Source organism: Corvus kubaryi, unplaced genomic scaffold (genome assembly GCF_017639235.1).
Source record: "Corvus kubaryi isolate FWS band 111438036 unplaced genomic scaffold, C.kubaryi_AGA036_p1.0 37382, whole genome shotgun sequence".
In the NCBI taxonomy this organism is placed as follows: Eukaryota; Metazoa; Chordata; class Aves; order Passeriformes; family Corvidae; genus Corvus; species Corvus kubaryi.
The window spans coordinates 4971042-4998592 of NW_024581124.1; the positions used below are offsets into that span (position 1 = coordinate 4971042).

Sequence of the window (27551 nt, forward strand, 5' to 3'; positions counted from 1 at the left end):
CGCGGCGCGCTCGCGGTTACCTGAAGGAGAAGGCGTCCGGCTGCCGCTCGCCCATGATGGAGCGGCGGAGCGCCCGGGACAGGGCGGGCGGGACGGGGCGGACGGCTCGGCACGGCACGGCACGGCACGGCTCGGCTCGGCTCGGCTCAGGCAGGAAACCCGGGCAGGCGGCTCCGCATTTCCGCCGGGCGGAGGCGCGGGGCGCGGACCCCGACCCCGGACGGGTTATGTAAAGCGGAGCGGCGCGGCCGGGGGCGGAGCGGAGGGGCCGTCCCGTCCGTGCGTCCGCCCGCCCGCCTGTCTGTCCGTCCGCTCGTGTGACTGTCCCTGTGTGTGTCTGTGTGTCTGCCGGTCTGTCCGTCCGTCCGGGCCCCGCCGGCGGCTCCGCGGGTGCGCCCCGCTCCGCGCAGCTCCGCGCCGCCCCTCCCCGCCTCTGCCTTTATCTTATCGCATCCGCGCCCGCGGAGGCAGCGGCACAAACAGCCCGGCCGCACTCCCGGGGTGGATTTATTTTTAATTTTTACATATATATATATATAGTTTTAGTGACTTTTAGAATGTTTCCTCTGTGGATTTGGGGGTGTCCGCTCCGCCCCCCCCGGCCCCAGCCCCACGGGAGTCGGGAGGGAGCCCGAGCGTGAGGTCTGTGGGAGGCTCGGGAGGAAAACACCGCGCTTTCCTGTTCCTGCTTGGCCGCGTCTTCCCCCGGCTCCGCGGGCTGGGACCCAAGGGACCTCTGCGGTGGCAGCAGCGGGCCAGATGCTGTCTCAAACCCCATTTCTCATAATTTTCCAAATTATCTTGTGGCGAAAGGCACCGCAGGCTGCTGCCCACGTCCAACCGAAGCGGATCAGGACACAGGGCCCACAGTTGTCCCACACCGTGGGCGAGGGCTTCAGCCGTGACAGAGTGATCACAGTGTCCCTTTGGTCCCAAGCAGGACTGGGGACTGGTGTGGGTGGACACGGGTCAGGCTCAGCCATCCTGGTGCCATCCTGCTGCCATCTCGTCCCAGGGGAACAGGGGCCCCACGGCAGAGCTGCAGCCGCCCACTCTGCCATGAGAAATGGAGGAAAATAAACTTCCACTGCACCCTTTTCCAGTAGAGGGCTGGGCTGTGGTCTGTACCGTCACGTCTGGCCCATTGGCATTCCCCACTCGTGTTACTGGTTGTGCCAAGAGCTCCTACGAAGCCTTGTCCGGAATGGCAGCAGTGCCAGGGACAGAGGGACAGATCCCCACTCACCCTGGGCAGGCAAAAGTCATGGCAGAGTAGCCGTGGTGGTGCCCAGGGTCTCGTGCCCACCCAGCACGCCAAGCCAAGGAAACCCAGGGATGTGGCAGCTGGGATTTTACAGACACCACACAATGGATTTGTGGGTGTTGAGAAGGTGGAAGCTGCAGGAATTTGCCCTTGGAGAGTGGGCTGAGAGTCACTGAGCTGTTTGTGAACAACATCTGTGTCACCCCCAGTGGGGTCCATCCTCAGTGGTGCTTTAAATACGCCTCAGTTGTTCACTCCGTCCATTCCCAACCCATCTTCCAGCGAAGAAAAGACTGAAATGCCAACTCCCTGCGGGTGCCGTGCCACCCCTGGACCACAGCCGGTTTGGACGCAGCCCTGCTGCCCCTCCTCCAGCCTCAGCAACCCCCCTGGATCGATCTGAGCCATAACCCCACAGCCCTTTCGGGCATTGCCTGCTCCAGGGATCCGGGTGACTCTGCATGCAACCAGCCCTTCCCAAACCCCACAGGGAAGCAGCTGGGAGCAGCTGACGTGATAAAATCTTACCTTAAAATCTGCTTTTTAATTCCTCCTGCCGTTGCTTTATGCATAATTGCACTTTCTGGCTCTTTTCCTGAGAACGCAGGAGCGGCCGGCGGATCCGGGTGCCTGCCCCGCTTCCCGCGGGCGGCTGTCCCAGCTCCCAGCGATCGCACTTTTCTTTATCAACTTCATCTATGTCAGAAGCGCCCTCTCAGCGTCCTCAGCCCCAGTAGCCTGAGATTTCTCTTTTGTTTTGCTTCCTGTATGGATTTTCTTAGTCCCCAACTGCTAATTCACTACCCCTGACTTCTGCTTTTTTATTTGTGTATGTGGAGCTGCGCAGATGCTCTCAAACACACTCACTCACTCACTCACTCAGACGCTACTGCTTCCCTTCCGCTCTGTGCTGCCCTCAGCTTTTAACCATTGCTGCTTTCTTCTCCTGTAAAACCCTTTACTGGCTCCCAGCCGTCCTTCCCGCTTCCCTCTAATTCCTCTGCTCTGGCCCATTCTGTTTTCAGGATGGGTGGGGTGGTTTGGAAGTGGCTCATTTGCATTTCTAAAGGTGGGATGTGATGGGTTTCAGGTGACCTCTGCCATCCCACACTGAGGTAGTGTCCGCCCCAAGTGTCCGACCCGGAGGGGGCCTGTGGATGACAACACGTGGAAATGCTTGACTGTGAGGCTGTGTGCTGAGCTGGAAATACCCCCCAAAATCTTAGCCTGGCTTTTACGTGCCCCTTCCGAGGGCTGGGTGGGGATGTAGGTGGTAATGGAGGTGGTGATTTAGGGATGATTGGGGTGGTTATGGAGAGGGTGGTGATGGAGTGGGATGGAGGGAGTGACGGAGGCGGTGCCCCGAGGCTGGCTGCCCCCGCGCACCCGCCGAGCCCCGCAGCGCTCCGGCCGCCGTGGCCGGGCTCCCGCCGCCCTCTCCCGGCCCTTCCCCGCGCTGCAGCCGCCGCCTCCGGCCCTTCCCCGCCCGGCTCCGCCTGTCCCGGAGCGGGGCGGAGGGGCCCGGGGACAGCGCACCCCGATCCCCGGCTGCCAGGCTGCAGACGGCGTGGGACGGGGAACCCCGCGTGGGAGCGGAGCGGGGCAGGTCCCGCACCCCGAAAGGCGCCGGGGAGTGTCGCGCCCGCCCCACGCCCGCGTTTCTGTGACAGTCACGGCTTGTTCGCCTTGAACCCCAAGGCACAGCTTGGGATCCCCCTGCGGTCCCTGCGGGATGATTCTCTGCCGGTCGTTTTGGAGACCCGCACTCCTTCTTCTCCGTGTGCCGGCCGGGCACACGCACAGCGCCGGCTATCCGAGACCCCCCGGCACCCCCAGCACCCCAAGATTCCCGGCACTGGGGGTGACTCAAAGCTCCCACTCACCTCTCTGAGCCGTCCAGCACCCGCCGCTGTGTAACCGCACCAAGTCACCGGTCATGGGAGCAGCAGGAAGCAGAAGCCAAGGGCATCCCACGTCCAGAAATGCTCCTGGCACCCCCTCAGCTCCTTTCAGACCCTTTTCTTCTCCCTTTCCTCTGCTGTCGGGCAAGCTTAACATGGGAGTTCATTTTCCCATCTTTCCCATCAAAACTTGACAGGGGAAACTGAGGCACGGGGTCTGGTCTCCTTGCTGGGCGGATGCTGGGGGACAACAGGGAAAATATGGAGCCGCTCAGAAGGGGAAGTCCTGGAGCTTGTGCAGCAGCACGCGACTGTCCCGAGAGAGACCCAAAGGGAAGCAAAAATCCACAGGGGAATTTTGTCTGTGTTTCTGAGGAATTGAGGTGATTTTCCAGAGCAGCTGTGGAGGAGGAACAACCTCTGCTGAAGTGGCTGGTGAGGCTGCAAGAGGAAAACGTGGCTTTGGAGTCCCAGGAAAGGAAAGCAGAGCTGGGAGTGCTGCTGCCTTTTCCCAATCACCCCAGCTGCTCTAATAAAGATATTGCTTCTCCCCATGGTCCTTCCCCTTCTAATCGTGCCTCACGGAGAGGCATCTCTCAGCAAGGCAGGGAGATAAGTGGTGCAGAGACCTGAGACTTCCCACCAGCGACCTTCAACAGAGCTGCTCTGCTCAGGAGGGAAGATAAAGCCCAGATGGTTTTAGTGGTGCTTTGAATCCTTTTTTATAGCCTGAAAGTGAAAGTCTGGAGGTGATAGGGAAAACCCTCGGTGAACTGAAAACCTCTGACACAAGCAGAAAATTGCCAAGTCTGAGCAGCTGTGCAGGGAACTGGGGGCCTCTACGGGCAGGGAGTGGACTACAACCTATGGCAGAGGTCAGGGACAGCAGGATTTCTGCGATGGGGACCTCTAAAATGGTCGCCAGTGCCTTGATTGCTAAAGTACACGCATGGCTGTGGAGCAGAGCAGGGGGATGAAGAAACTGGAGGAAAGGGACAGAGATAAGGAGAGCAAATCCTTGACGCCGGTATTTGCTGTGGCATGGTGAGGACAGCGGCACTGCCAGGGTGGTCCTGTGAGCCTGGAAGGCCAGCCAAGAGCAGAAGTCAGACTGGAGGCTTGTCCCCACTCAACTCCTTCCGTCCCTCTGCACTGAGACCCTCCCACACTTGGCTGTGGCCCAAGGATATGGCTGCAAGGTCAGGAGAGCAGCCAGGACTTGCAGCCTGGTCCCCTGCAGCATCTCCTACCCACTCAGGACCAGCTATGTCCTGCCACCAACCCTCTTTGTGGGGCTTGTGTTGTCCACCTTATCCACCAACCTCTGTCCGTTCCCTGCCAGATGCTCCCAGAATCCCAAATCCTTTGCCTCCAAAATGTGATCAAAAATTCAACGTTGTGCAGCCACTTTCAGCACTACATTCCTGGGTTTCCCACACATGAGTACGTCCATGTGCACATCCCTGTGTACATCCATACATTCATCCCGGGATGTGCACTTCCCCTGCATCCTCCAACGCGTGTCCTCATCTCTCCCCCCATTCCCCCCTCGCTCTTCCCGGTTCTGCCTGGCCCTCAGTCCCGGTGCCCGGAGCTGTGACCTGCCGCGGGCTTTGGGCCGAGCCAGGAGCTCCCAGCTCCGGGGCCGAGCTCCGGAGCGCTTTTCCAGCTCCTCCCTCCCGGCCGCGGCCGCGGGGATGGGCGGTGGCGGAGGCGGGCGGGAGCAGCGCTCCGCCCGCGGGGCCGGGCCGGGGCGGTGTGAGCCGAGGACAAAGGTGACCGTGCAGGAGCGGGGCCCCAAAGCCCCCTCACACCATCCGACCCCGGATCCAGCGCTCCCGCGGCCACCACGGCCACGAGCGTGTCCTTGATGCTGGTGACCGCCGCAGACCGAAGGTAGAGTCCAGGTGGGTGGGAAGCCTGGGACGGCGAGGCCACCAGCGATTAGGGGACAAGAGGAGCGGTGGCCTTGCCCGGGTGGCAGGGTTTGTGGCCACGGTTCTCTGGAGCGGCAGCCGGATCCACGGAGCCGGCCAAAACCCTCCCTGTGCGCCGTGGGGAGGAGCGGCGCGACACGGAAAACACGGCGCCGGCGGGAAGGTCACCTGTGCCAGGTGACGTGGGGCACCGGATAAGCCCTGCCTGGGGCTCCTCAGTGGGAAAACACTTTGCTGGGGAGGGGAACCTCGTCCCCAGCGAGCCCTGGGGAACCACAGGCCACCCGGCATCCGCTGGACTCAGCACCTTGTCTGGGAGCGGGCTTATCCCAACTATCCCGGCGTTGTTTATTCACCGGCTCCATTTCCTGGGCGCCAGCGCTGCTGCCAGCAGGAACAAAAAGCCGATGGTTCATTTCCATGCAATTAACGCGCAGCGCTGAGCACCCTCTGTCCCCGCAGGGCGCGGAGCCATGAAGCTGAACGAGCGGAGCTTGGCCTTCTACGCCACCTGCGACTCCCCGGCCGACAACGCCGGGTTCCTCTACAAGCGTGGCGAGCGGCACACGGCCTATCACCGCCGCTGGTTCGTGCTCAAGGGCAACATGCTCTTCTACTTCGAGGAACGGGACAGCCGGGAGCCGGTGGGCGTCATCGTGCTGGAGGGCTGCAACGTGGAGCTCTGCGATTCAGCCGAGGGGTTCACCTTCGCCATCCGCTTCGGTGGCACCAAGTCCCGCACCTACGTGCTGGCAGCGGAGAGCCAGGCGGCCATGGAGTCATGGGTGAAGTCGCTGTCCCGAGCCAGCTTTGACTACATGCGGCTGGTGGTGCGGGAGCTGGAGAAGCAGCTGCAGGAAATGCGCCAGGGTCTGGCTGGGGGATGTGGGGGCTCCCAGGAGCCTCCCGGCCCCTGGAAGCCGAAGCCGTCGGGGCTGGAGCAGTCCCGGGAGCGGCTGCCGGCTCTGCCTGCCATCCTGCCGAAGGAGAACGGCTGTGCGGTGTGGAACAACGTGCTGGGAGCGGACCAGGCACCCGACACCTCTGGCTGTGGTGGGCACGACGAGGAGGAGAACCCGCGGCCGCCGCCGCTGCCGCCGCGCAGGCGGGTGTCTAACGGTGAGGCTGCGAGCGCCGGGGCGGCCGTGGCGGAGACCCCGTCCACCTTCTGCCGGCTCCACGAGCAGTACAGCCGGGAGATGGCCCGGCTGCGGCAGGACTGGCAGCAGAGGCAGCGTGGCCCCCGGCCCTGAGTGGTGGCGGAGGCCTGGGAACCTAGCAGGACCAGGGGCAGGGTGGATGTGGTCATCCTTGGTGCTGGCCCAGTCCCCTCCTCACCCCAGGGTGTGCAGACCTGGCCGAGGTGGTGATGGACACCTGCTGGTGGTGCCAACGAGGGCTCGGCACCAAGGGACACCAGTGCTGCTCTGTGATGGTGAAACGGGCACCACAAGGCTGCACCCTCCAGCCGTGCCCCCATGTGGGTGTGGGGTGCTCCACTCAGCACAAGCGAACTACAAACCGCTCACTCACTGAGGCCTCCTGGGAATCGACCGCTGCTCTGGCTCTGCTGGGGCCTCTTGATGCTCTTACAGTGGGATCACGCATTGACAACTCTTGGAGGAGGATTTTGATGGGATCTCGCCTGCCTGAGTGCCTGTGTGGGTGTTCCACAATGGAGAGCCTGCTACCGACTTCCCCTCCTGGCCTGGCACAAGGCTGAGGTTGGCTGAGCTCTGACAGATCCCTCTGCTCCAGCAGGATGTGGTTTGTAATGAAAATATCAGTGACTGCAGCCCTTCCTTAACATCAGCAGCAGCTCCGCACGCCTCGGGGAGCTGGTGACACCCAGTCCCAGGCATTACACAGGGAGCAATTGCTGCTTGCAGCCTGGATGGTGAATCTGGGGGGGGTCAGACCCAGGGGGAATGCAGCAGCTGTGGGCACTGCCTTACTGGTGGATATTTTGGGACAACACGTCATCCCCATGCCAGCTCACTAAGGGGAAGCATCGCTTGTGGTGGCAAATGGGAACATGTGTGTCAGCAGCAGAGCGTGAGGAATGATTCGTGTGCCAAACCGGAGCAAAGCTGGTGTCTCATGCCTGTGTTTGTCTCTTATTTCCCCAACAGACACTCAAGCTGCTGGTCCAAAGGTGGGGTGACCCACCCCAGAGCAGAGGGAGCACTCAGGGTGCCCTGGCTTAGGGTTGGGTGACTCCAGCTCCCTTTGCTCCTTTGGGACAGACACAAGATTTTTCTACAATAAAAGTTGTTTCAGAAATTCCCTCCCATCCATGGTCCTTGTTTGTGCCTTTAAGCCCCCTTGGGGAGGGGGGTCCAGGTGGGAATACTTGATTTTAGTCCTCCTCCTGTCCCCACCACATCTGTGGGGTTGGTCAGGAACTGTCACGTGAGGGGGACGTGGTCAATGCCAGGGTCTTGCAGAGCCCCAGGTCTGCCTGCAGGGATGGGATGAGATGGGATAGTGTCACCCTGGGAGCATCAGGACACCCAGTGCCAGGGTGGTCCCATGGCAGGGACGGATCTTAACCAGGACAAAATATCTGTCCCCTTATCAGAGCCAGTGTTGGTGCTACACAGGGACCAGGGACTCTGCCCTTGTGAAAGTGGCCAGCACGTCCCCATGTCCCTGCCCACACATCCCACCTGCATGAATGTCCCCAGCTTCTCTTTAACTTGGGGCCTTGCAGGGGCTGGGCAATCACTTCTTAGGGAAACCGAGGCATGAAGCCAGCCAGGGTCACCCGCTCACTGAGAGCCCTGCAGAGCGTGGAGCCTGCTCCTGGCCAGGCACAGCATCCCCCTGTGGAATTTGGCATCTGGAGCAGTGCCAAGGGCAGCTGGGGTGCAGCTGCACCCGGAGCACCCAGATGGTTCACGCGGCTCCGTCCTTTGCTGCAGGGGAAGATTCCGGTTTCCATGGCAGCTGGCCCAGCTTCTCCAGACGCTCAGATATCCATTAAAAATAAGTCCTTCTCAACATGTTAGCTGACAAACAAGCTTTAACAGATATGCAACATATGGATTTATTAATTCATCAGACGCAAACAGCCCTGCCTCCTGTCAGAAGCTGCCGGCTCGCCCAGCGATGGTCGGCTCTGAACAAGAGCCGCGCTGGGGCGCGGTGCCATCGGCGGTGCCATCGGCGGTCAGGGCTTTGGGCAACCTGGTCTAGTGGAAGGTGTCCCTGCCCATGGCAGAGGATTGGAATAAGATGATCCTTAAGGTCTCTTCTAACCCCAACCATTCCATGAAATGATGGTTTTATGATAAACCAAGCTGAAACTCATGCTGGAGCATGCTGAGCTACCCCAGGGAGGGGAGCAAACCTGCAGCAGGGATGAACACAGGAATTTTGTGGGGCAGGATCACACCCTGAGCTGGACTAACCCCATTTAACACCCTTTTTTTTATCCCCCAGTCACTGGGATAATGAGAGCTCTTGCCACAACCCCAAAGCAAAGCTGTGACTTCTGAGGGTGCCAACACCGGGCACTGGGTGAGTGTGAGAGGAGTTCCCATTCCACCACCTCCGGACAAAACACACCTCAAGGCCAGAGTCGTATCCAACTTCTGTATTTAGTGGCTCTTTACAGAACTTGTTCCTTCCAAAATTGTTAAACAAAGTTCATCGATCTCATAGAAACTTTTGAAGTACAGAACATGAGCCTAACAAAAATGTGATCAGTGTGTCCCGTTGGCTTTCATACAACAGGATTGCCGTGCTCAGGACTATCCTAAGTGCTTCCTCAAATCCCGTTCCACTAAAGCTCCCTCTAGCACACAACGGAGAAGGCAGTCAGTGGTCACACCTCCACCTTCCACAGCGTGGTGGCAGGGAAAGAGCGGCCATGGGCACCCTGTGACTCGCCAGGGCACGGGAGGCAGGCAAGGAGAACCATGCCCTTGCCCAGCATTGCTCATCCACTCCCAACCCGAGTATAAAAATACCTTCTATTCTGATAAAAACGTCTGCAGTGGAAAATCAGTCAATGCATAGCCTGGGAGCCTGGCAGGGAGCCCTCCCGGGCCTTGGTGGGTGATGGCTGATGCTGTGTGGGCAGGGGACAGGGCAGAGCAGCCCAGCGAGGGACACTCCACGTCGTTTAAAGGCATTTCGTTAGCAGAGGCCGGCTGGAGGTGGTGGGGTCGGGGAGGTGACGGGGAGCGCACCGGGGTGGTGCCACCACCGAGCTCCTGCGTCTGCACAGGATCAGCCCTGGAAAGCCAAAGCTCAGTGGTGCTTTGCCCAGCTCAGGGCTGAGCTTGCCCAATTCAGGCAGGAGCCTGATACGACATCCCAGGGCTCATCCTGGCATCACCAGCAGCCACCACCTGGGGACACGGCTGCGGGAAGGGGATGCTCCTCCTGCCTGGGCTCTCTCCCTAAAAAGTGCTTCAGCTTCAAGAGCTGGCTGTGATGCTGGAGCAGCCCCGAGCAGGGCTCAGCCTGCGAGTGGGTGGCTCACGGTTTTTGGGTGCTCACCTCAAGCACTGCTGCCCCAGGGGCAAAGCTCGGAGGCTCCATCTTTTCCTTCCCCAAACGGACAGGGAACCGGGATGCCATGGATGTCCATCCCCAGCGAGCTGGTACCATCCTCAAGCATCACACCCAGGTACATCTTCCCATCCCACTCCCAAAATCCCAAGCTCAGGTTGCTTTCTTTGCTTTTGCCTCGTTTTCTCTCTTCCTTTGGGAGCTGGCACGAGCCACACCACGCCAGGTGGGAGCTGGCACCGGCCGCCGGCTGGAGGAAGCGCGAGGGACGGCGTTGGGACCATGCTACATCTTGTTCCAGAAGGCTATTGCAGACATTTCTACAACATACACAACCGCACGGGACATTCTGTGTTACAAAGGCTTCCAAAAACATAAACCACCAGAACTAAATACATACTCGATGGCGTCGGGGGGTCGCTTTAGAGTCTTCAGGGACTAGGATGCAGTTTCTGGCTGGGGCAGAAGCGATGCAGTGTCTTACAGACAGGTGGAAACTGCAAAAGTTTCTTAAATTTGGTCAGTCTCATAGTGCTTCTTGATGGCTTTGCTCAAAAAGTCTTTTCTGTGGGTTGTTTTTTTTTATTTGTTTTTAATCTCATCCAGTGGCAAACTACAAGACTTCAGTGTACATTTAATGACACAACTGCTACATCATCTTGATTTTATAGCTATCTTTTAATATCAAAGCAGCTTAAGCTGTTAATAAATTCCAAAGTATCCTTTTATTAAAATATCTAAAAGAGGTCTATAAATATTTTTTGATTTTTTTTTTTGTTTGTTTTTCTTTTCTAAAATTGTTCCCAGTTTTTCACATTTAAAACAAAGCCGGAGGTGGGGGGGGGGAGGGGGCGGCTCCATAGGGGGGGTCTCCCCTTTTCCATGGACGCTCCTCTTCCGTGGCTCTGGCCGCTCGTCACCTCTCGGTGCACACTGCATTTATCAAAATATATATGTATGTGTGGGGCTGTATATATATATTTAGGGCAGCGGGGGGGCTCAGAACTCCCACTCGAGGGCTTCCTCACGGTTGGCAGCCCGCTCCAGGCGGTGGATGATGTTGTTGAGGTTGGCCATCTTCTCGTGGCGCCGCTGGACGCTGGTGCTGAGCCGGGGGCCAGGAGCCGGTGGAAGCGCTGGCGAGACCGGCCCGGCAGAGGATGGTCCTGGTGAGGCTGAGCCGGTGAGGCCGGGCGAGGAAGCTGCCGAGGGTGATGTTGGGGACACCTCCAAGCTGCAACGGGATGACCCCGCAGAGGACTGGGAGCTGTCGGGGTGTGGCGGTGGCGGCGGTGGGGGTCCCCCGGCGGTGGCACCGGCGCGGCCTCCCCGCCGTGGGAGGCTGCCGGCGCTGGGGGCGGCGGCCTGGGGGGCTGCCCCCCGCTCCTCCTGGGGGGGTCCGGTCCCTTCGGCCGCTCCGGCTGGGCTGCGTGAGTCCCGCCGGCGGCTCCAGCCGCCCAGATCCCCCTGCTCCTCCTTCACCTTCAAGGGCACAGCGGCGCAGGGGGGCTCGCCCCCCACGAACACGGGTTTGTGATCCTCAGCGTCTGAATCGGGGCTGTGGGGGTCCCGGCGCCCGGGGATGGCCGTCCCGCCACTCTGCTCCGGGTCCGTGTCATTGTCCTGCGCACCCTCCACCAGCATCTCCCGGCGCATCCGTGACCTGTGGGACACAAGCACGGAGGGGTGGCAACAACCACCCATTGCCCCATGCCGTGGCCACTGCACGTCTCCAGCCAGAAAAATGGGACAAGAGTCCACTACGGTACCACCCAGGGATGAAACCTGTGCTGCTCCCCAGGGTTGGGCTGCTGTGGGGATGGATCCCATGTTGCAGAGCAGCCTCTGTAAGGCTTTCTCTCCCCCATTGTGGAGCTCCCACTCCGGGATGAGCAGGTGGACAAGAGCATGGTAACCTCTTTAGGTGCTCAACACGCCTTGGTCAAGGTAGCCAACACCACCCACCAGCCTGGGGTGCACCTGGGGACCTCCAGTGGGTGTACACCTCCCATCTAGGGAAGAGCGACCAGGAAGGCTGGAAGGGGAACAGTGACACCCCCTCCATGGCACAGCACCATCAGTCCCCCAAAGCCTGGGAGTTATAAGTTGTAAGTACCTGTAGTTGTGGAACCAGTTGATGACGGTGTTGGTCTTGAGGTTGAGCTGGAAGGAGAGCAGCTCGATGGTCTGCTGGGAGGGGTATGGCTCCAGCTGGTAGGCTTTCTTTAGGGCTTCCTTCTCCTCCGGCGCCAGCACCACCCGCGGCTTCTTGATCTGCAGCAGGCTGAGGTCCTGCGGCGGCACGCTGGGGCTGGCGCACTCGGAGCGGGCGCTGGGGGACTCGCTGTCCGAGCTGGCGCTCATCAGCCCATACCGGCGCTTCAGGTAGGCTGCAGGAGAGGACACCCAGCTGGCACCGCTCGCCCCCCAGCCCGGGACCCCCCTCGGCCAGCACCCCACACCCAGCAGGGCCGTGCCACCCCGTCCCTCACCCTTCTTCTCCAGCTTCTTCATGTCGCGCAGCTTCTCCACGTTGTGGGGGTCGTTGAGCCAGAGTTGCATCCGGACGAAGGGCTCCCTCCCCTTCAGGCTCAGCTTGTGCCATGGCTTGGGCCTGGAGAGGAGATCGGACACCGAGCCCTGCGTCAGGCCCAGGATGCTCTCCCCAAACAGCCGCTGGCCTGGCAGAGGAGAAGCAGAGGTGGTTAGAGGGAGTAGAGCAGCGGGATGGGCGCTGCAGTCCCCCTGCAGGGCAGGTGCGCCCCATTTCCCAGCCAGCATCCTCCCGGAATTCCCTTGAGCACCCACAGAAAAACATCGGGGGGTGGGGAAAGATTGCATCTACAGCAATTGGGGTGCTGGATCCAGCAGCTCCCAAAAACCTGGGCGGAGAGAGGGTCCGTACCTAAATTGTTGTCCGTCAAGACCTCCTTGACCTTCTTGGTGATGGAGTAGGTGTCCAGCTCGGGGGACATGGCGACGATCTCCTGGATGCCCATGGGTCCCTGGCTGTTGGGATACGTCTTCCCGCCCAGCGCAGGCGTCGAGCGGCTCTCGGGCTGCTGGTTTTCTTTGCTGCTCTCCAAGGCCAGGGTGAGGGGCTCCTGGCAGCCCTTCTCATGCTCAGCAGGGCTGGGGGGCGGCGAGGGGGACGGCTGGGGCTCCACCGGGCTGGCTGTGTGACACCGGGGCAGAGGGGTCAGCAGGGATGGTGGGAGGGGACCGTGTGGGGGCCCAGCAGGAGCAGGAGGGTCATTTGGGGGATGCCTGTGGCTTTGCCCTCTGGGGAGGGGGATACCAGCCAAGCCTCTCCAGTGGCTACGGCAAAGCGGGAGGTGGTGGTGGAATAATTAAAGAGAGAAAACACCACTTATATAATAAAAAAAAAATTCCAGTTACTGCTTTATGTCAGGCACAAAGCCCAAGATTTTTTATGTGGCTTTCCTTTAATTTTTGTGTTAAATGAAGTGGGTTGGGGATGAAAGGGGCTTCCCAGGATCAGGGTATTGGCGTTGGAAGTGGCAGGGACAGCTCTTGCCAGTGCTGGGGTGGGAGCAGGACAAACTCACCAGGATGCGGGGGATGGACACAGAAGTGGTGGGGACACTGATGGCACATGGGGACCATGGGGACAGTGGTGTCACTTACCCTGGGAGGGTGTGGGCTGCTGGCTGATCCCCTGGCCCAGCTGGTCCGTCAGCCAGAGCTGCATGCGGATGAAGGGTTCCCGTCCCTTCTGCGTCAGCTTGCTCCACGGTTTGGGCCGCGACAGCATGTCACTCACGCTGCCCTGGGACAGTCCCAGCACCTGGGCACCACGCAGGTGTCACCTGCCGAAGGTGGGGTGCACTCCCCCCGGTGCTGGGAAGCTGCCTGCCCTCCACCCCCAAGTCAGGGGAGGGGGAGCAGGATGCCACCCACTGCCACCCCTGCCCCACGGCATGTCTGGAGCCTTTGTCCCCAGCCCTGATTGCTGATGGTGGGTCCTCTTGGGATACCCGATGGGGTGGGAGGCTGGTCCCCCCAGGGCTCCGCTCAGGGGACTGGGCATTCGTGGTGGGAAGTGCCACTGACCAATTGGTGTTGGCCACTGGGAGACTGCTGGGGTTGGGTCAGACCCTGAGGACTCAGAGTCCTCCAAGGGGAAAGAGACCAGGGAAAAGGAAGACTCTGGAAGGAGCTGGTGAAGGCCATCAATGAGCCCCAGGCTCTGGGTCACGGAGCAGAGGGGACAGCAGACCCCCCTTCTCCAGGCTGGTACCTTCTCTCCGAAGATCCTCTGGCAGATGCCATTCTTGGCCAACTTCTCCTTGACCTGCCGGGTCAGCTCCAGCGTGTCCACCTCCCTGTACATGTACATCTCGTACTGCTCCGGCGTCAGCGGTGGCACCGTTGGTTTCAGGGTCCGTGGCACGTACGTGGGGTAGTAGGACAGACGCCCACCAGCCGCCGGCTCCGCGCCGGCTCCCTCCGCCTTCATCTCCGACAGCCGGTGGGGCTCCTCATCTGCTGGCGGCAGCTCGTCCTCGTTGGTGCCGCCCTCGCTGGGCTCGCCCCGCGGCCAGCCCCGGCCGTTGGCCATGCTGGAGTAGCTCGAGGAGGAGGAAGACAGCGAAGGCGACACGGAGGTGTAGGGCCGGCTGAGCAGGCTTCGCTCTGACGCCCAGTGCTGGTCGAAGTAGGAGCCAGCGTCGCCGATCTCCGACTTCACCTTCCGAATGATGCTCTGGACAAAGGCAGCAGGGGAGAGCACGGCCAGGGGCGTCTGGGGGGGGCCAGGGCTGGCCCCGCTGCTCTCCTCCTGCTTGACATAGGCGGGGGTGATGTTCTGGCTGACGGTGGCCAGAGTGGAGCGCTCAGCTGGCGCCGTGTCCCCCCCGCGCCCGCTGGCCCCCGACTCCATGTCCAGCAGCGCCTGCTGCTGCGCCTGCATCTCCCGCCGCGCCTGCTCCAGGATGCTCTTGATGGCGTCCTCCGAGCTGCTGCCTCCTGCCCCGTTGGCCACTGCCTGTGAAGCTGACGGCGTTTTGGGCTCCCCTGCAGAGAAAAGGGGTGAGGGAGTCCCGAGGAGCAGCACGTGTCATTTACTGTGTGGCCGTAATTCAGTGTGGGAGAAAAGGGGTTTATCCCACTCTGGTTTGGACCAGCAGCACCCACAATGCAAAAGCTTCAACACCCTGACTCAAAGCCAACCTCTTTTTTGATGATTGCAAAATAAACCCCATTACCAACAACGCAATAGACAAACATGTTTGTTTTCCCTGTCTGTTTTTCCACCGTTCCCGTCTAATTTAATTCTCCGGGATTCTGCTTTCTCAGCAGACTACCTGTTTTAATGTATTTCATTTCTTGTAATTGACTGTGAGAGCAGCTGCTTTAATGATTCCTCGTGCCAGATGGATCCTGAATCCTCATTTAAGCATCTGGTTTGGGGCAGGGGGGAGGAAAAGAATGCTTCCAAAGTTTTGGAAAGGCCAGATCAGAACTTCGCTGCACAGGGACTCTTCCATCCCATATGGTACTTCTTTCCAACATGCCCCAAAAAATTCTCCATGGATGTCAGTGGCTGAAATACCCCCAAAAAGCCCATTTTTGGGATGGGACCCACAGCCACAGAACACCCAGCCACTGGCGCCCCTTTGGCTGCTGCTACCACAGGGCAGAGCAGGGACTCAGGCACCTCTGGTGACACCCACTCTCATGCTGGCACCTACCTCCCTTCTGCGACTCAATCTCCTTCTTCGCCTGCTCCAGGATGCTTTTGATGGCGTCGTCGGAGCCTGTCTCTGGTGTCCTGATCCGCGGTGTGATGCTACCTGATCAAAGAGGCAGGATAACAGCTTTGTCACCGGCGCTGGTTTTACAAGCTCTGCTTGTATGTCAGGAAGTATTTACTGCTCCTCATGTTCGGTTATTTTTAGGGATGCTGGTTTGAAGACGAATGTCACTCCCGATTAGTCACTACCAGAGCGCAGGGAGCCCTGGTAGCCCTGGCTGCCAGCTCCAGCATCTCCCAGCACTTTGCTCGCCCCATCCAAGGGCAGCCGCTCTCCACCAGGAGCAGAGACACAGGCACAGGGACCACGTCCCCATCCCCGGCACTGTGCCCTCCTGGCTGTGCAGAAGCATTAATGATGGATCAGATCCAGGGGATAAATCAGAGCCCTCCAGGCTGGAACCAGCAGGAGCATGGACCATGGATGTGCATTGTCCAGTCCTGGTGCCACCACAGGGACTGCAGTGACCAGCTGCCGCTGCTGAGGTCCCCAGAGATGGGAGTCACCATTCAGTGGCAGTGCCAACACTGCACTGAGGTTCCGCAGCACTAAAACTTCATTATTTTAACGAAATATTCCCGAGCACATTGATTCATACGGCACAGAACAGCCTGATGAATAATTAAATGGCACTTGTCAGAATAAATGAGTAAAGCACGTCCAGGGATGCAGCTTCCACAGCAATGGGTTGTTGTTAATTGCTGCCGTTTGCCGGGGCTCATCCCACCCAGCAGCCGGCTCCGTCCCACCAGGGAAAATCCCACCAGGGAAAAGTGCCACGGGCAGGACCAGCGTCCCAGCCCATCTCGCCAGCACATCAGGCGAGTCCCCCTGCCGTGGCATGGGGCACCCTGGAGTGCTGCCAGGGTGAACTGGGGTGCACTGGGAGGGGATCCCACAGCATCACTTGCAGCATCCTGGGACAGGACCCATTGGCCGGGGCCACCCCAACCACTCACCTCTCTGGCGCACCTGGATAGTCCTCAGGGCCAGCACGTTCTGCTCGTCGGAGAGGAACTGCTTCATCTTGATGAACGGCTCCTTGCCCTTCACCGTCAGCTTGTGCCAGGGCTTGGGCCGCGCCAGGATCTCGCTGACGGAGCCCTGTGACAGCCCCAGCACGTAGTGCCCGAAGACCCTCTGCCCGATGTTGTGCTTCAGCAGCTGCTCCTTCACCTGGAAGGCGATTTCGGCCGTGTCCAGCTGCTCCTCCTCGGCGGAGCTGCCGGCGCTGCCCTCGGAGGGTTCGCCGGGCGGGCTGGTGGCACTGGCGGCTGGCACAGGGACGGGGTGCTGGGTGCTGCTTTTGGCCCCGAAGAAGGAGGAGGGGAAGGGTGGTCCCCCGCTGCTGCTGTCGCTCTTGTAGCTGGGCAGCGGGAGGTGTGGGGCCTTGGGGTCCCCTGAAAGCCGCTCACCCCCCGGGAAGGGGGACAGCGAGAAAGTCCGGGGACCATCGGGGGCCACGCCGGGGCCAGGCAGTGGTGGGAGGGGAGTGGGGGACGCGGGGTCATCGGCTGGGGCGTGATGAGGGGATGGGTACGGCTGCTCCATGCCCAGAGGATCCTTCCCCGACTCGTCTTCAGAGTGATCCTCCTCTAGAGATGAAGGAGAGAGAGGGAGACACACTAGAGTCCCCCTGGCCATGGCTCCGGCACAGCCCCGCAGCCAAACAGCTCCTGCCTCAGTTTCCCCAGGTGACATTCCACCCCCTGTCCTTCCCCCACCCCACCACAGTCAGAGCAGGATCTGTCCATGCCACCCACACTCCCACGGATGTTCCCAGCAGGATGCCACAGAATCCAGGGTCCCTACCAGTGTTGGCCAGCAGGCTGGGCTTCTCCAGCAGGTACTTCTGGGAGGGGTAGAAAGCCTCCTTCCCCAGCAGCAGGGCCTCCTCCGCCTTTGAGATGCTCTGCAAGGAGCCAAGCCGAGATGGGGACAGGCGGCGGAGGCACCGGCGGCAGGGCTGGCACAGCCCGGCCAGCGCCTCGGAACGCACCGCGGCACTTGCCTGGGGGAGGCTGCAGCCGGCAGAAGCCACCTTCATCGCCTTCAGGATGCTGGGAGAGAGACAAGGGGGTGACACGGTGGCCGTGGCTGAATGTCACGGCTGTGGGAGCGTGCCGCGCGTGCCAGCGGCACCTGGCCAGCCAGGATAGCGGCAAGGAGCCACCAGCCGTGGGTGCTGGCCAAGCCATACCTCAGCTCTGTTTTGATCTCCTCGTAGTCCGCCTGTGCCTGCAGCTTCTCCTCCAGCTTCTGTGGAGCAGAGGAGGGCAGTTCTCGCAGCTGGCTCCCAGTGGACACCTGGCACAGCCGGACCCTCACCCCCCATCCCCAACATGCCCCAAGCCCCAGTGGGCACACCTCGATGGCCTCGTTCTTGGCAGCCAGCTGCCCCTCCAGCTCGGCGATCTGGTTGGCAGAGGACTCCTCCAGTTCCTGCAGCGAGCTCTGGAGGTGCTGGACGTCCTTCAGGAGCCGCAGGATCTCCCGGTCCTTGGCAGCCAGAGCTGCCTCCAACCTTGACCCTGAGCACATGGAATAGTTCACTTTGTCCTGCCAGGAGAGGGGACACTGTCAGCTCCCGGCCGCCCAACGTGGGGACAAGGGCCACCCTCCCCATCGGACATGTCCCCATAGGAAGCAGGTGAGCCCAGGGCTCAGGCCGGTGCAAGGGGGACCCTGGTGACAGAGCCCTGGGCAGGGACAGATCTTCCTGCTGCCCTTAAAGGTCTCCCAGGTGCATTTCGGTGCTGTGGGGGTGCATGTCCCCTTCTCCGTGGGAGGCTGAAGGGCACAGCCAGAGCCACCACTTCAGGGTGGAAACATTCCTCAGGAATTTTGGGCTTGCTCCCCAACATGGTGGGTGCTCCTGAACACAGAAATGTGCTCCTGCATCAGTGGGGTGATCTTAAGTGCGATGGGACATTCCTGGCTGTGACAGATGCTGCTAGACATAATGGAGTGCTCCTGGCCCTGAGGGATGCTCCTGGCCCCAGGGATGCTCTCACCCCCGTGGTGCCCGTCGGGGAGCAGCAGGCCAGGCGCAGGGAGCTGTTGACAGCTGCCAGCTGCTCCCGCAAACTCTCCACTTCCCTCTGCGCCGCCTCTGCCCGCTGCAAGAGAACAAAACAGGAACAGACCGGGCACTGTGGCTCATCCCACCCCACATGGGGTCCAGGATCTGCCCCAATCCGTACCTCTCCTGAGCATCCTGCTCCCACCTCTGGCATCAGAAACCCAGCCCAGGTATTTAAGCTCCCCCCATGTATTTAAGGTCCCCGTGTCCTAACACGGTTTCCGATCCTGATCCCTGGGCACAGCTCCAGGACACTGCCTTTTTCCACCCAAAAGGATGGTTTTGTTTATACACAAATTGTTCTTTAAGCCTCTTTTATTATCCACGTGCATTTATTTGCATACCTCCATTCTCAGAATCAAACAAAACTAATTAACAGGAATGGGCAGGACCAGGAGTGATTACACTGGAATCTAACACTGGAGCAGTGTGGGTTGTGCCCTAAAACACCCGGGAGAGGCTGGAGGTGACGAGTGCCAGCTCCAGCAGCCAAACAGAGCCTGGCAGAATCCCAAACACACCCTTGACCCCACACATGGGGCAGGGGGTCCCACCAGGGGGAGGACACCCGAGCTCTCCTTTGTAGGGATTCCCAGTCCTGCTGCCTGGCAACTCCATCCCGGTTTTGGGGACAGACATCAAGGGCACACAGGTGCTCGGGGTGGGTGCCGCATCCCGGGCTCTGCGGGGCCAACCCCATCAGCTCCCGCAAAGTCAGCTCCTGGCTCACCTGGTTGGCTTTTTCAAGGTTGGTCATGATCATGGCGACTTCGTCTGCCCTGTGAGAGGAAACAAGACCAGGGCACCTTTAGGGATAAGGACTCTGCTGTTGGAAATGATACAACTTTTACATTCTTTTGTCACTTCAGTCCGCGGCTTGTTCGCCTTTGCCCAGGGGGAGGGGAATTGAAGTTTCTCTTCAAAAGACTGTTCACCGGGGAACAATTGGGAGAAGGCAGGAGATACACAGGAGATAAGCGAACATTAACAAACATTACCCCCCTGGTGGGTCGGAGACACCTGGTCTGGGAAAAGATCGATAAGAGAACCAAACAATGAGGACCCAATTAGCATCGAAGCAGAAGGGATCAATAACTGATAGGAGATTGAATACAAAGAATTGTGTAATTTAAGACCAATGAATGTGAATTTCTGCGGGGTTTTTGTGTATAAATACGTGAAAGGTCTGGTAGAGAACCACGTGTGATGGAATGATTTTCACTGCACAACCCGGGCGTGTGTGGATGAAATCATTTCTACTGCACATCCTGGCTAGAATCTAGTAACGCCTTGGTTCCCCAACACTTAAAAGATGCTGCTGGAGAGTTTCTGTTTCTCCCGCAGTTTTGGTGACGACTCAGGATGCTCCTGCAGTGGCCTGAAGTATCTCAGCTCCTCAAGCAGCACCACGGGGATGTCCCAGTGCTGCCCAAAGGGGCTCAGCTCAGCTTTGAGCACGACCCAGCTCTGCTGGGAGCTTACTTGGATGCAGCTTCCTCATCGTATTTACAGCGCAGCTCCAGCAGCTCAGTCTGGGTGGCCTTCAGCGCTGGCAAAAGGAAGAGGAGGGTGAGCTCTGGGGTGGGGGCTTGGCCGCCCATGGTCAGCAGCCCCTGTCCCGGCCCTACTACCTGCGTGGAGCACTTTGATCTTCTCCTCTGCCTCCCCCAGCCGAGTGGCCAAGGTGACCTGAGCTTCCTGCAGGCCCCTGCAAGAGACGGGCACCAGGGATGTACTGGGGGGCACCGCGGGCATGCCAACCCCACAGCCCCCCCAAAATCACACAGAGACCCCTCACAGATTCCCTTCCTCCACCCCATCACTCACTGAAGCCAGGAAAGGCCCACCAGTGGATACCAGGATGTGTTCAAGCCATGTTACCCCTCAATGTTAAGGGGTTTATTGCCAAGTGTAAAAAAATTCACTTTGGGCTGAAAACGGTCCCTGATCCCTGAAGCTGAAACCCCTCTGAGGGGGGGATGACAGCCCACCCCCACCTGTAATTAACTGGAGGAGGGGGAAGCAATCAGGGAAAAGTTATTCTGCATTATTTATAGCCTGCACTTGCCAGGAACTTACTCGCAGAGATCTGCAATTTAGGGTTTAAAGATTCTTCATTTGTTTCCCGGTGCAGCGTGTTAAGGAATAACAATGAAGGCACCGAGAAGGCCGGGAGCCTCCAAATTAAAAGGTCATCTAATGAGGTTCATCCAGCGGCCTGGATTCAACCCACGAGTTCCAGCAAAGCCATGTGCCAGGGAGACAGAGCAAGGGGACGGCAGGAGGGACCTGTCCCGGCTCTGCCCGCTCATGCTGCTTCCCCAAAACCACCTGGGACTGGGGATGGACAGACAGACGGACACCGGGAGTGTCTGAGACGGTGTCAGGTTTCTGAGCAGGATGTGACCGGCTCCCAACCGGACAGCAAAGGGAAGGAGAAGGAGGATGGACAGACGCCCCCGTGCAGGAGCGGGGACAGAGCCACGTGTCCCCACAGCACCCCAAGACGACCCCATTCCCGGCACTCACGTACTTTTGCTTCTCTGCCTCATTTCTCTGCAGCGAGGTCTCTGTGCTCGCCGCTTTGCCGTCGAGGCCGGGGAGCGGGGGCTCGGCTGCCGGCGACTTCCCGTCCCTGCGCTCTGCGGGGGGACACAGTCACACGGCTGCGGAGGGGACACAGCGGTGGCCAGGGGGCAGGTCCTGGCCCTGGGACACACCCTGCATTCCAGGGAGGCTCAGAGGCGGCACACGGGGAGCCCCGGCTGCCACCGTTCAGCCAGCGGGGCGGTACCTTTGGTGCTGACGAGCTCCGTGTGCTTCTTCCAGGGGCGGCTGAGATCCTTCAGCGGCGGCGGCTCGGGCTCGAGGCGCTGGAGCTGCTGCAGCCGATCCTCCAGGCTCCGGGCAGCCTCCAGCACAGGAGCGGGGTCTGCGGGATGCGGGATGCACGGTGAGCCAGCAGGGATGGCCTCCACCGGCCCTCTCGCACCTCCCCATCCCGGGGGGGACACCCCGGGTCCTGCCTTTCCAGGTGCTGTGGGGACAGCCCGGGTCCTGCCATTCCCGGAGCCATGGGGACACGCCACGTCCTGCCGTTCCAGGTGCCATGGGGTTATCCCTGGGGTCCTGCCTTTCGCTGCCAGCCCCGAGGCACAAAGGGACCGGCAGGGGGCACGGGGGCATCGCCTCCCGGCGTGAGCCGGTGGCACCCACGGCACCGGTGGCTCCGGTGGCTCCGGCAGGGCGGGTTTGGGCGCAGACAATGGAGGTTTGTGCCGAGGTAAGCAGGTGCATCCGGAGCCGTCCGTCTTCCCTCTGTCAGCATTACACCATCATTAGCTAGTGTCTGCTCAGCGGGGTGTGCCATTATGTCTCCCAGGGCTGATGTAATTATACATTGACATAATTAACCCAGCAAGCCCATTAAGCAGGCCAGCTAAAAATTCATCTATAATTATTTGTTGTGTGCATGCTAATGAGTCCATCTGCACTGCCATTGTACAACAAGAACAAATTAATTTACAAGTCTGGATTTTTTAATAAGTTCAAGAAAATGCCTCCTATTGAGCCAGGTTAATACAGGTTTGGGGTGTTGCTTTTGTTGGGGTTTTTTTTTGTAGAAAAGAAGAGGAAAGAAAATAGATTTGAATTCTCCAGGGTCAAAAAGTTAGACAAACAGGGAAGTGGGATGGAGTTGGGCGTACTGCACACGGACGTGTGGCAGGCATCCAAGGGTAAAAGATAATAACAGTGATGGAAAAAAATTCCAAAAACTGACTGCCTCCACTCGGAATGGGACACAGAACAGCTCTGCTGCTCAGCAAGTCCCTGGCTGAGACAGAAGCTGTGGTGGGATGAAGGAGGCCATGTCATGGGATTTAGGGGTCAAACACAGCACCAGATGACTTTGGGGTGAACCCGCCCAAAAGATGCAGGATTTGGTCCATGCCCACATGGATGCTCCTTGCAAACGAGAAATTCCAAGACATGTCCTCCTCCAAATGGGATTTGGGAGTCTGTCTGCCCCACTGCTGCCCTGCCATCCCACGGCATCACAGCTGGGCCCACCACAGCACCCACGACGCGGTTTTCTCGCAGGATGAGTGACTGCCAGACCAAAAGCCCCTGGAGCATCCTCCTCCACTGGGGGTGTTCTCCCTTCTCTCTGCTGGACATCACACAGACCCCACAAATGGATGCAGTAAGAGGTTTGTGCCCAAATTCTGGCTATGAGGATCCAGAGGCAAATGCTGAGTGCTGTCGGCTTTGGCACTGAAACAGGGACTTGGCTGCAGCTGGGACCCTCCTGGGATGCTCATGGCATCCCTCCGCTCCTGGCATGTCTCAGCTCAGCATCCACAGGCTGGTTCCCCACCCAAGGGTGAGGGAAGGCGGCGATGCAGCACAGCCCCAACCAGCCAGGATGCTCCCACAGCCATTAATAACCCTCCTAAGTACACGAGTGGACGTAAGGATATGGATAATTAAACCCTGCTCTCTGGGGGCTGCTGGGGTCCCCCCTGCACTCCCCAGCCCTGGGGGTGTTGGCAGGAGGCTCCGTGCTGCCTCTGTGGAGATAAACTCTGGGACAGGCCCTGTTTGATCCACACCAGCAACTCCTCCCGCCTCCAAGATGAGAAATAATACAGGAAAAATGGGTCTGAGCGATAAAGCTCCAGGGATTTTCCTCAGGTCAGCATTTTCCTTCCCATGAGCTGCAGCCCCACTGCTGAAATACAGCTGGGGTGATCCCCCCGTGTGCTGTTCCCTGTTTGGAGCTTCCAGCCTGGGATGAAGTGGTGGGAGCAAAGCTTTGGGAAAGGAAGAACAAATCTTTGCTTCAATCGGGGCAGCGTGGATGCCAAATTCCCAGCTGGAATAACTGCACTGAGCTAATGCCACACTGCCCATCCACTGGGAAACGCCATCCTCGGCTGTGGGGCTGGCTCTGCCACATGTGAGGTACTGGGGTGTCATTCCTTGCTCCACGGATCACATCTTCCGTTGGGACAGGTTAGTCCTGACGCTCGCCAGCAGCACAGATGGGTGACGGGTGACATGAGGGACACGTGTGCCTAAACAGGACCTTAGGGCACCACACACTCCGGGGCCACAGTGCATCACCCACCAATGGCACAGCCAGCTCCCACAGGAAGGAGTGTGTCCCTGTTCAATCCCCGATCTGTTGCTCCTCACCCACCAGAGATATATTTTATATATACAAATTAAATAAATAAATACTTATAAAAGTGCCACCACTAGCTGGCGTCATTGGCCATCCTTTAGTGGCACCGGCAGTGCTGCAGCAGGATCACAGAATCATGAAATATCCTGAGTTGGAAGGGACCACAAGGATCCAGGAGTCCAACCCCTGGCCCTGCACAGATACCCCAACAATCCCACCCTGGGCATCCCTGGCAGTGCTGTCCAAACACTCCTGGAGCTCTGGCAGCCTCGGGGCTGTGTCCATTCCCTGGGGAGCCTGGGCAGTGCCCAGCACCCTCTGGGGGAAAAATCTTTCCCTGATATCCAACCTGATCCTCCCTGACACAGCTCCAGCCGTTCCCTGGGTCCTGTCCCTGCTCCCAGAGATCGGAGCTGCCCCTGCGCTGCCCCTCGTGAGGATGCTGTGGATTGGGATGAGGGCTCCACTCAGTCTCTTCTCCGGGCTGAACAAACCAAGTGCCCTCAGCTGCTCCTGACATGGCTCCTCCTCCAGACCCTTCACCATCTCCATGGCCCTCCTTTGGATGCCCACTAACAGGGATGAGGGCAGTGGACAGGTATCCCTCCTGGTGTCCCCAGGGAGAGTGAGGCCGTGGGTCTTTCCCTGTGCTGGAAGGGGTCTGGGCCACCAGCAGACCCACTCCTGGACACCCCTCCTCTGGCCACTGGAGCACCCTGAGACACCCGTGTGATGGCGGGGTGGGTGGGAGGTGTTCTGGGTGCTCCTCACCTTCTCCTAAGCAGGCACAGCTCCAGGGAGCAGCAGTATCCTTGGGGATCACCAGCTCATCCCTGTGCCAGGGCCACCCGACCCAGCCCATGTTCTGTGCTGCTGCCTGGCTCCAGAAGGAGCACGGGGCACCCGTGGTGCACCCATGGGACACCCACAGTACCTCCATGGCATCACCTCTCCACCGGGATGGCTTCTCCTCTGCCACCCCATCCCAACCTGCTCAAGCACATCCACCAGCGCCCTACGAATCCCTCCATGAGTCAAAGTCAGCCTTAAATCAAATCATCCCCAACAACAATGACATTAATTATGCTTTTAACACATTTTACTGCTTCCCCCCCTTCCCTTCACGCCACATCTGTGTGAACAATATCCAAAAGATTTACGGTTTTCTCCCGTAATTACAGACACACAGCCAGCTCACTTATCAAAATACTTGCTGAGCAATCAGGCTCCGTTACAGTCTCTGCCAGAGATTTGTGTTGACAGCAGCCATTCAAAGCAAAAAAATGTCGAATCAGGACTTATGTGGCGCTTGGAAAGTATTCCACAAAGAGTTCGCCTGTCGAGAGACATGTGGACATGGAACAGACGGGGATGAACCGCGGGAGGGAGGATTTGGGGAGCAGGAGGGGAGCAAGAGATGATGCTGTGGAAAGCAGAGAGAGGAGAAGAGGAGGAGGAGGAGTGCAGAGAGCACAGGGAAGCAGTTTTGGGGCGTGCATGTGTGTGCCTCCATGTGCAGGCGTGTGCAGGCGGGAGGAGGTGGCGAGGGAAGATAACTGGGTTCTGGAAACCGAGCTGACATTTGGTTCTCGTAGCACAGGAGAAAATTTAATGAGGACAAAAATATGTCTCCCTAATTCCCCTAAGAAATCATTAAAACATTTTGTTATTCCTAAATGTCTGGAAAATGAATTAGTGGCCCTGCAGGAGCCTTTCCGCACATCTTCAGCCGTTTGCAGCTCTCAGCCCCCGACGTGCCGGGGGACGCTCCGTGCCTGGTGAACACAAACCCCCCCGAAGTGGGGAGAAGCAGGAGGGGGCTCCCAGCCCCTCACCTGTCCCTAGGACCAGCTCTGCCAACACAAACCTCAGTGCTGCCCCGTGCCTCAGTTTCCCCCTCCCAGGACGGCGCGGCGCCCCGGCCACAGGGTGACACGGGCAGGATGTCCCCGTGGCTCGTGCTGCGAGCCGGCGCTCGGCCGTTTCGGTCAACTTACCATCAAACAGACAAGCGGGAATAGCCGCAGTGTTACTACACGGGCTGAGCAAATGTATTCCTTTCCTAACGTCAAGATGCATTTGGCTCAGGGGCTGAAACACAGCGATGGCAAAAGCTGCTTCCTCTCCTCTCTTCGGCTGGGATCTCCAGAGCACCATGCGCCGGCCGCGGTCGGCGACGCCAGCCGTGCCGGGGACGGTGCTGCGGTCCTCGCTGGCTCCTCTGGGCACCGGCGCGCGACTCGTTAGGCAGCCAGGTCGCCACCGCGCTGCTTACCTGGAGCTTCGAGCAATTGCTTGTAAACGCTCAGGAAAGCCGTCTCAGCCTCCTTGCTTCTCTTACTAAGTGCAATCACCTGCGGGGGGAGAGGGATAAAGGGGTCAGGGATGGGCTTGGAGGAAGGAACCGGCCGAGCCAACGGGACCGGTGCCACCAAAACCGGCACGCGGCTCTGTGTCCGCTGCGTGCCCCGCGCAGCCGCTCGCTGCCTGTGGCTAAACTCCTTGTGCCGCTGCCATGTCACGTCGCCCTAAATCATTGATGTGCTCTGAGTAAATGAAAATTATAATTTAATGTCGGTGCTTAAATAAGAAATAAAGAAGCCTGCCCGTTGTTGTGCCCGCCGGGGCAGATCCAGCGCAAGGCCTTCCCCAGCCACCCTCCCAGGACGGCGCTGGGGGTGGAAGTGATGCTCACACCGAGACTGGGACATGTCCTGTCCCTGTCCCTCTGGGCTATTGGGGTACCGGGGTGCTGGTGACACTCACACCAGCTGCATCCCAATAACCCAACAACATTAATCTGCTGCGTGTTCCCATCCAACATTTATGAGCATGAATCATTTACTCCCTTTAATTTTTCAAGGCACAATGACACCTCGGGGCAGGAGCTGCTGCCCACCAGGTCCCCTTGGTTACCCCTCACATCCAGCCCCACCTGGAGCGGATGGGATGGGGCACCAGTGAGACACGAGGACACAGGCGTCAGGGATGGAAGTGACCCATTCCCAGCTGAAAAATATCCAGCTGGAGGCAAACTGGGCGCTCACACCAGCTAGTGATGGAGAAAGTGGTGCCCACCCAGCAGACACACTATTGTGACAAGGAAATAGTCAATTAAATTGCTCTTAAGCCACCAATGGGCTAATTATGAAACAAAGCCTGAACTTTGGGCCTCAGTCCAGTGGCAGCTCCCACACCGGAGCATCTTTTCCCTCTTCCATGCCAGCAGAGCTCCTGGCTCACCCCGCCAGCCCAGGTTGCCATCGCTTGTCATTCCAACCCAAAGCAAACGGCTCATTTGTAATCCAGCAGCCACCTGAGCAAGCCGCCTTCTCCTCTGGAGCTCGCAGGCACTGGAGCACAAAGATCATTTTTCTATTGTTAAAATTGTATAAGCTGGGCTTTTTATAGCGGCTCGTACACAAACCTACTTTCTCAGCACCGCGGCTCCAGCAGAGGAGGAATTTGGGGGCTTTTCTTCAGCGTTCTGCAAAAATGCTTGGCTTCAGGGTGCTTTAAAATAATAATAGTAAAGAGGGGAAGGGAGGGAGGAGGCACCAGGAGCTGGCACTGCCTGTGTGCTGGAGCAAGACAGCGCCGTGCCTGCTGAATCTGCCAGTGAGGATGTGGGGACACAGCGGTGCTGGGCTGCTCGTGGCATCAACCCTGTGTGACCTCCCCACTCCCAAACCCTTTGGCCTGCACAGGAGGGGAGCAGGAGCAGACACAGGGTGATGGGGATGCCTGCACCTGCCCCAGCTGCTCTGGAGAGCTTCATGTCCCCTGAGCTGGCATCAACCAAAGGGTGCAGAGCAAAGATCCAGCCCAAATGTTCTCCATTCTCTCTCCATCACCCGTGCCTGTCCCTGTGCATCCCTAAC

General features: G+C 59.1%; 3 protein-coding genes across 14 annotated transcripts in view; 1 reads left to right on the forward strand and 2 right to left on the reverse strand.

Moving 5' to 3' along the window:
* SH2B3 (SH2B adaptor protein 3) overlaps nt 1-3763 on the reverse strand; it is a 28457-nt gene extending 24694 nt beyond the window's left edge. The window contains exon 1 of one of the 4 annotated variants that reach the window (XM_042035010.1): nt 3148-3763. The gene's annotated coding sequence lies outside the window, so the exon portion shown is untranslated. Of the gene's footprint in view, nt 1-20; nt 389-1792; nt 2141-3147 lie in introns of those variants that run through there. The other 3 variants (XM_042035009.1, XM_042035008.1, XM_042035011.1) reach the window with 3 other exon arrangements.
* A 1141-nt stretch (nt 3764-4904) lies between these two features.
* Nucleotides 4905-7395, forward strand: PHETA1 (PH domain containing endocytic trafficking adaptor 1). Of its 3 annotated transcripts, none has more exons than XM_042035107.1 (2): nt 4905-5072; nt 5565-7395. In XM_042035107.1, exon 2 carries the CDS (start codon nt 5576-5578, stop codon nt 6353-6355), a length of 780 nt encoding a protein of 259 aa, XP_041891041.1. In that variant the 5' UTR covers nt 4905-5072; nt 5565-5575; the 3' UTR covers nt 6356-7395. The 3 variants fall into 3 exon arrangements, with proteins under 3 accessions (XP_041891041.1, XP_041891042.1, XP_041891040.1); XM_042035108.1 differs by having other exon boundaries at nt 4905-5061; XM_042035106.1 differs by having other exon boundaries at nt 4905-5041.
* A 1290-nt stretch (nt 7396-8685) lies between these two features.
* CUX2 (cut like homeobox 2) overlaps nt 8686-27551 on the reverse strand; it is a 63527-nt gene continuing 44661 nt past the window's right edge. The window contains exons 2-20 of one of the 7 annotated variants that reach the window (XM_042034906.1): nt 25946-26024; nt 21277-21414; nt 21016-21124; nt 20114-20190; nt 19965-20031; nt 19213-19261; nt 18415-18519; nt 17768-17959; nt 17601-17659; nt 17412-17460; nt 17213-17312; nt 16360-16995; nt 15338-15439; nt 13885-14660; nt 13272-13431; nt 12529-12798; nt 12116-12304; nt 11740-12013; nt 8686-11286 (exon numbers count right to left, since the gene is read on the reverse strand). In XM_042034906.1, the coding sequence (XP_041890840.1) occupies nt 10623-11286; nt 11740-12013; nt 12116-12304; nt 12529-12798; nt 13272-13431; nt 13885-14660; nt 15338-15439; nt 16360-16995; nt 17213-17312; nt 17412-17460; nt 17601-17659; nt 17768-17959; nt 18415-18519; nt 19213-19245 (3609 nt within the window). In that variant the 5' untranslated portion in view covers nt 19246-19261; nt 19965-20031; nt 20114-20190; ... (1 more) ...; nt 21277-21414; nt 25946-26024 and the 3' untranslated portion in view covers nt 8686-10622. Of the gene's footprint in view, nt 11287-11739; nt 12014-12115; nt 12305-12528; nt 12799-13271; nt 13432-13884; nt 14661-15337; nt 15440-16359; nt 16996-17212; nt 17461-17600; nt 17660-17767; nt 17960-18414; nt 18520-19212; nt 19262-19964; nt 20032-20113; nt 20191-21015; nt 21125-21276; nt 21415-25667; nt 26028-27551 lie in introns of those variants that run through there. The other 6 variants (XM_042034903.1, XM_042034904.1, XM_042034905.1 and 3 more) reach the window with 6 other exon arrangements.